Source organism: Cariama cristata, unplaced genomic scaffold (genome assembly GCF_000690535.1).
Source record: "Cariama cristata isolate BGI_N322 unplaced genomic scaffold, ASM69053v1 scaffold20945, whole genome shotgun sequence".
NCBI lineage: Eukaryota > Metazoa > Chordata > Aves > Cariamiformes > Cariamidae > Cariama > Cariama cristata.
The window spans coordinates 1-7166 of NW_009619458.1; the positions used below are offsets into that span (position 1 = coordinate 1).

The 7166-nt window shown below is 39.4% G+C and overlaps 1 protein-coding gene across 1 annotated transcript; it reads left to right on the forward strand.

Annotated features, from left to right (window-relative positions):
- Nucleotides 1–409: 409 nt before the first annotated feature.
- On the forward strand, nucleotides 410–6823 carry UFD1L (ubiquitin fusion degradation 1 like (yeast)). Its single transcript, XM_009701274.1, has 11 exons — nucleotides 410–549; nucleotides 1299–1331; nucleotides 2160–2281; nucleotides 2631–2761; nucleotides 3174–3246; nucleotides 3926–3994; nucleotides 4527–4592; nucleotides 4885–4932; nucleotides 5308–5396; nucleotides 6176–6257; nucleotides 6698–6823. The coding sequence occupies exons 1-11, from the start codon at nucleotides 429–431 to the stop codon at nucleotides 6770–6772; spliced, it is 909 nt and encodes a 302-aa protein (XP_009699576.1). The 5' UTR covers nucleotides 410–428; the 3' UTR covers nucleotides 6773–6823.
- The last annotated feature ends 343 nt before the right edge of the window (nucleotides 6824–7166 follow it).

Consider the following 7166-nt stretch of genomic DNA (forward strand, 5'->3'; position numbering starts at 1 on the left):
TCCCCCGCCGGTGTCCGCTCGCGAAGCCCGTTTTCGAAGCCAGCGAGTAGCGACGCTGGTTTGGAGTGCCAGGCTGGGGGCGGGCGGGTGTCGGCGTCTTCTCCGCGAAGCGCTACCGGTGCCCGGGGGTCGGTTGGTCAGCCAAGCCGTACTTTAGGCGTAATCTGGAAGTGCGCTGCTTCCATTTTCTGGCTCCCCACGCAGCGCTTGACGCACAAATCCTTCCCCAAGCAGCGGTAAGCTGTGTGAAAAAAGAGGGGCGCCTCAGTTGACAGGGCAGTCAACCGTACGGCTCCTAAACGTAGTTTTAGCTAAACTTCAGGAGACTTCAGTGAGCGTTGTAGCACTTCGGTAGCTGTAGAAGTCTTATTCATACACTCTTCTCTTTGTGTTTTGTTTTTTTTTTTTCCTCCTAGTTCTCTTTCAATATGTTTGATCACCCCATCCCTCGGGTTTTCCAGAACCGCTTCTCAACCCAGTACCGCTGCTTCTCGGTATCCATGCTTGCTGGACCTAATGACAGGTCAGATGTGGAGAAAGGCGGGAAGAGTATGTGCATGTTTTATTTTGCCTAATAACCTGTTGGCAGAGTGTTTGTGAATAATAGCAAGTAATACAACTTTTGGCTAAGACTGCAGAAACATTATTGAACAGCATGAAGGCATTCTCTTGGCTTTGTGGCTGGAGCTAGAAGAGCACTCTGGGTGGGGCTTCAAGAAGGAAGGAGGAGGGTTTTATCGTATTAGTATGTAATTAAAAAACTTGCCGAGTGAGTCCTGGTTTATGAGCATTAGAAGAAGAAGTTGTTCTTTTCTGAAGCCTCTTATTAAAATCGTAGGCCCATTATGAGCCATGGAAATTTATGATTAAGGACTTTTTTTCCTTTCCTTGTTGTGCCTCACTTAGCTTGAACAAAGAGAATAGATTGACCAACTGAATTTTCAGGCTGTCAGACTAATGCTATGATGTTTTGAGTTAGCATCGATTTAAGAGCACCTATAAGCCCAAACAAATAAAATTACCCGTAGGAAACATTTCCTTTAGTACTAGATATTGTAAAACCTTGTTTTCTCTTTTTTTTTTTTTTTCTGTTTAAATTGTGAAATCTCCATGCTAGCAGGTGTATTTGTCATGACTGATTCTACTGAAATCTCTGGCTCAAAAAGGAATTTGCAGGAGATTTTCAAATCTCCTTTTTTTAGAGGAGATTTTAGAGTAAGGTATGATAAAATTGTATGTTGTCTACTCATTGTACAGTCATACTTTTCCTAATCTTACATTCTTACTCATTTCTGCAGTAATTATGCCACCATCGGCTTTGGATCAACTCAGTAAGTGAACATTTTATTCTGGAATAACCACATTAGAAATCTGAGCAAATACCACAGTATATTAGTTATCTATTAAAATCTGACTTAAATAGAGAATATGAGACTAATTAGTTGTAAAAAAGTATTTTGGAAGTGTTTTGTCTGTCAGAATTAATGGGGCTTGTCGGTCTTCAAGTACAGATGTCTGAAGTGTTGGGCTACCTGAAGCATGAATCAGTATTTATTAACTATTAATAGCGTACTCAGTATAATGGTTACACTTAATCTACTAAATTCTTAATCTCAACCTGCTTGTTCTGGATGCTGTTGTCTGGAGCAAAATTTATTTTAAAGACAAAATAAGAGAAAATTAACTCTGAAATGGTGAAAAAGATAACTGAATCAATAGTGTAAATGTTCTTTATTGATCTTTTTAACTAAGGGTTTTCCACCCCGCCTTAAGCTTTAGAGAATTTCTTTGAGAAATTAGTTTAGTCAGGATTTAATTTTAAAATAGGCAGAGCCTGTTAAAATTCCTTAGATAGTAGCTAACTGATAATAGCACAAGAACATAACAGTAATAGATTCCTCTGCTAATAGCCGCTGCCTGCTCATCTCTGAGCTTGGGGAAACGTTGAAGAGGCATTTAAAGCTCTAAAGTGTGATGGCAATACAGTATTTGTGTATCTGCATTCTCTCCTGCATTCGTAATTTGGAGCAATTGCAATAATAGTGTGAGGGTCTCCTATAGTCTGGCTCATTCTCTTGCTAATGTTCAATCTCTGAAAGCTTCAGAAATGTGTTAGTAGCTTTTAACAAATAAACTTTTTTTTTCTCATTTCTCACCAGGCCGACTTAATATTACTTACCCGATGCTGTTTAAGCTGACAAATAAAAATTCAGACCGAATGACGCACTGTGGAGTGCTTGAATTTGTGGCTGATGAGGGCATATGTTACCTTCCACACTGGGTGGGTAGTCTTATGCTGAACTGTCAAAACCTGAAGAGTATGGTTAGTGAGCTGCCAGTTTAATATTAAAGAGGCAGAATGTTTCCTGAAAGTGCGTGTTCTTGCTAGTCATGTTCCTACAACAGCTTTCAGTCACAGCTCAGGTTTCCCTCCATGAGAGTTTAACTAAGTGAGCAAAGCAGGCTGCTTTTTAAGATGCACCTGACTGTTCTTCCTGAAATGAAACCATTGTAAACTGGTGCATTTCAGGGGAGGTGGTGACACCAGCGAAAATAGGTATACACAAGGAAAGAGAATTAAAAACAGCAGTCATGTTGATAGTGGTTTGTATCTGTTTTTATTCTTGCAGATGATGCAGAACTTGCTGCTGGAAGAGGGAGGCCTGGTGCAAGTGGAGAGTGTTAATCTTCAAGTTGCTACTTACTCAAAATTTCAGCCACAGAGTCCAGATTTTCTTGACATCACCAATCCCAAAGCTGTGTATCCTTCCCATTCAATTATGGAGCAGGGGACTAAAGTTTTCTCCCAAATTGGAGTGATGAAGCAGAGCTAGCTTTTCAGGTGTGGCTCATACTCTTCCAGTGGTAGGTGACTACTACTGTTCCTTCTGAAAACAAAAAGGATGGAGAGCTTATGTACAGAGATGTTGCCAGCTGCTGGCACAAAGTGTAGCCTGGAGTGAAGAAGCATGAATCTTGGCTTGAAGTCCAATGACTTTGAGTGTCCCTTAGAAGAACTTGTACACCCTGATGTTTATTAAAAGGCCATCTACAGTACTGATGACTTTTAAACCATGTTTGAGAGACCAAGGATCAGAGTTTTCATAACATCAAAGCTTTAAAGTTACTATGTTGCATGGAAAAGAGGTGTTTCATCTTAACATACTCCAAAGATTAGAAAATGCATTGAGAAACTTTGCTTGCCTAACTACTGGGGATGTTATTGCCATCAACTACAATGAAAAGGTACGGTATACAACACCAGTCCATGCAAGTTTTGTTTGGATATCATCAGTTTGAGGAAATTAATTCTGCCCCATGTGAAAACATACACTATATTTCAGTAGATTGTGACCACGTAAATACTTTGAGTACATCTTGTGAATAGATTTTATAGATGAGTATTTTTGGCAGCACATGTGCACATTTGATCACTTGGGGTTGTAGACTAAGCTCAGTGCTAAAACAATCAACACAGCAACGCAGAGCTGTGCAGTATTGTTGGCAAGTAATGCCAGATGGTAGATTTTGTAATTGGTTTTCTATTGGAGGAAAAAAAATGAGTCAGGTCTTCTCCTGAGCTGCTGTTTAGACTGTTTTTTGATTCTCATGAGAAAATAAATTTTTGTGCAGTTGATGTTTTTGTAAGTCAAGGGACAGAATTTATCCTAAATGCAGATTAAGGTATGGTAAGAGTGCAGCAAAGGTAGGTTCTCTAGCTGCAGCATATAGCAGTCTTCTATCTAGGTTAAAAAATCTTTGTGCTCATGTTCTGTAGAGACCCTGCAGCATCCAGTCCTCAACCTAAAGAGCACTTACTTCAATTTTCTTGAAGCTATCTGAAGGGAAAAGTTCAGGTGTGCTTTTCTTATGTATAAATTGAGCTCTTTCATGTGCAATCTTGAAATATTCATTACTGTTTCAGATCTATGAGCTTCGGGTAATGGAGACCAAACCGGATAAGGCTGTGTCCATCATAGAATGTGACATGAATGTAAGTTAAAGCTCATGTGCAAAGTCTGCTTTTACTGTGTCTTCCCAAGAGGAGAGGGCATCTTGTTCAGTGATAGCATGGTACACCAAGCACCTGTGATGCTGCAGGAAAGGTAAAATCCGATGGGATAGGGAAGATGGCACAGTTGAGAGTACCCCATGTGCCTTTGTAACCACATCTGTGGTCTTGAGCTGCACTTCATGTACTATCAGGTGACTGTCGTGCCTAGAATTTCATGTTTAGCTTCAACGTGTTCTATAATGTGAGTTTTATTTAACGGCCTTGTCTTGATTCAAACTCCATTGATATTGTGGGGTGCTGTTTTACTGCTCTGTCTCAATTACATGCTACAACTCATTCCTGGGGCTTACTCTTTTTAGTTCCAAGTTAAAATGTTTAACAAGCAAACCTCAGTTCTTTCTAGATCAAAATGGAGTGATAGTTTTTGGAGTTTTGAGGAATAGTAGTATAAGGCTTATGATTAAAAGAAAAATAGCAATAATGCTTATTTTCATGCTTCTTGTGTAAATAGGTGGATTTTGATGCTCCTTTGGGGTACAAAGAACCAGAAAGAAGTGCACAGCATGAAGAGACCACAGTAGGTTAAGCTTCTGTTCTTCAAAAATGTATTCCCTAGAAGTCAGCCTTGCTTGTGATGGAGCAGTGAGTGCCAACATAATTTTTCTTCCTGAAACAATGTCTTAAAACTAAACTTTACTTACCAGATGCTTTTGCTTGTGTTACTTGGGAGATAGTTGTTCACCAGCTGTTGATTTTGGAAAGGGATTGTTCTGAAGTTTTGTTTCATCAGAAATATGTGGAACTGTTTCCCTGTGTTCTGCATATCATGGCATGAACACAATGAACTAACTTGTTTTTTTCCCTTACAGGATGTTGAAGCAGACCATAGTGGATATGTGAGTGACATAGGATTTCGTGTAAGTCCTCTATTATCTGCTGGTTTCTGAATGTTGTAGAATGGTGAGGGAAAGTTGTTCCAAACAACTGCAAAATGCCAGCACCTGTTTTTAGAGGTGCCCCTCATTTAACTGGCAAGTATCTGCAAATGTTTTGTAGTGTTTATAGCTGGTAACAGTATGACTTGCTGTCCTTAAAAGGGCAGTCTATAAATGGGAGACCAAAACATACTCCTACGCCCAGGGTTTGTCAGCTTATATGTACCAAAAAGAAACATGCCGAATCAAATAACAAAATAAAAATTATAGTAAGATTTTACAGAATATAGTTATCACTGTGCAGTATGCTTTCAAATACAAGATACAGTTAAATTAAAACTCGTTATGTATACATAGGCATTCTCTGGTTCTGGGAACAGATTGGATGGCAAGAAGAAAGGTGTTGAGCCTAGTCCATCCCCAATTAAACCAGGAGACATTCGAAGGTATGTCTGTTTCATTCAGTTGTCAGCAAGTGAAGGATTAGTGTTTGAGCTGAATTGACTTATTTTTTTTTCTGCTCCTGCCATATGAAAAAAGCTAACTTCATCATAAGTTTGTTTTTAGAAAATAGTCTAATCTTCTAGACTCACTGTCCCTGACTACTTAAGATGCAGATCCTGAGTTAATGTTGCCAAAACTCACTCAATCAGCTCTGGGTCTATAGAAGACCAGGGAGAGGCAGCAGGTCTAGACTGGGCTGGTGGGCTGGATTAAGTGACGCACAGAACCCTGCCAATTTTCCAAAGTGAAATTTGGCGTAGAGTGAAATCTTTTTTGAGTTGAGTGGATAACCAAAGCCAAGCCATGTGTGGGTTTGTTGTGTTTTGGTTTTTTATTTTCTTAGAAGGAAATTTAGAAAATTCAGACTTAGTGGAAGCGTGCAGGGACGTGGTAACTGTCGTGTTCTGTCATTTACGCCTGTCACAATAAAACTTGAACCCTTATGGAAGAGTGTGTCCATGGCCTTGTGGAAAGCACAGGCTATATGGAAACTTGCCCACAGCCAAGCATCTACAGCAGCTCAGTATCTGGTTATTTACTTCATGAAATGTATTTCTGCCTTCAGAAAATAATTCAGTGGTTTAACTCTAGAATTGTTTGGTGATGAAAATTTGCAGCCAGTGTTGGTGCAATACTGACAGACACAGAATAGATCTCGCTGTGTTCAACTGGATGGTGGGTATAAAACTACTTTCGTAATATTTTTATGCTGCTTTTCCAGAGGAATACCCAACTATGACTTCAAGATCGGTAGAATCACATTCATTAGAAACTCACGTCCACTAGTTAAGAAAGTTGAAGAGGTAAGTACAGTTTTACCCTTCCCAATTTTGCACAGAATGACAACATTAGAACTACTATCCAAGTTTTTCGTTCCTCTCTCCATACTTGATTTTTCACAGCACACTTCTGTTAAAAAGTGGTAGTAGTTAAAAAGTGGTAGTAGTTAAAAAGTGGTTTGAGTGAGATGAAAGCAATGTCCAATGTCCTTGCTTACTGATGTAAAAAGATTGGCCTGATAGAAGTTTAATAAGCCAGTGCATACTTGTTTTAGTTGGCTGAAAGGTCACTGAAATGCTTGTATTTTATTTTCAGGAAGAAAGTGGTTATTATGTAGATTAAGGGTGTGAAATGTCTACAGTCAGTTGGTGTTCTCATGGAATGTTCTTTCTAATGATGGCTCAGCTTTCATCACACACAAGCAGTGAGCAAAGAGGTAACAGCATTTTTTGTCTTTTTCCAGGATGAATCTGGAAGCCGGTTTATTGCCTTTTCAGGAGAAGGCCAGTCCCTGCGCAAAAAGGGAAGAAAACCCTAAGTTGTGGTACCTTTAGTCAGTTAGGAGGAAAATAAAATAACAATTGCAGCATATTGGATCTTAGTCATTGCAGTTGAGAAGAGAGATCATTTTGCAACACAGGAACACTTCTGCTGGTTTTGGTTTCATGTTTAAAACCAGAGCTGTCAGACTGTCTTAATTTTCAGTTGAAAATTAAGTTCTAGGAATTCTGAAAGAGTTTTTTTGTATGTGTTGTAAAGAGGGGAAAGTAGATCTCAGATGAACCTGAGAAGTAAAACCAACAAGTTCTACCTTGCTAAAAGGTCTGGTTCTTAGACTGCATCCTCCTCTCATATCCTGAGTGATGATGGTCTCATGTTGCTCTGTGTTTGCTATTTTCCTCCCTCTGAATATATTTTGCCACAATTTCAGG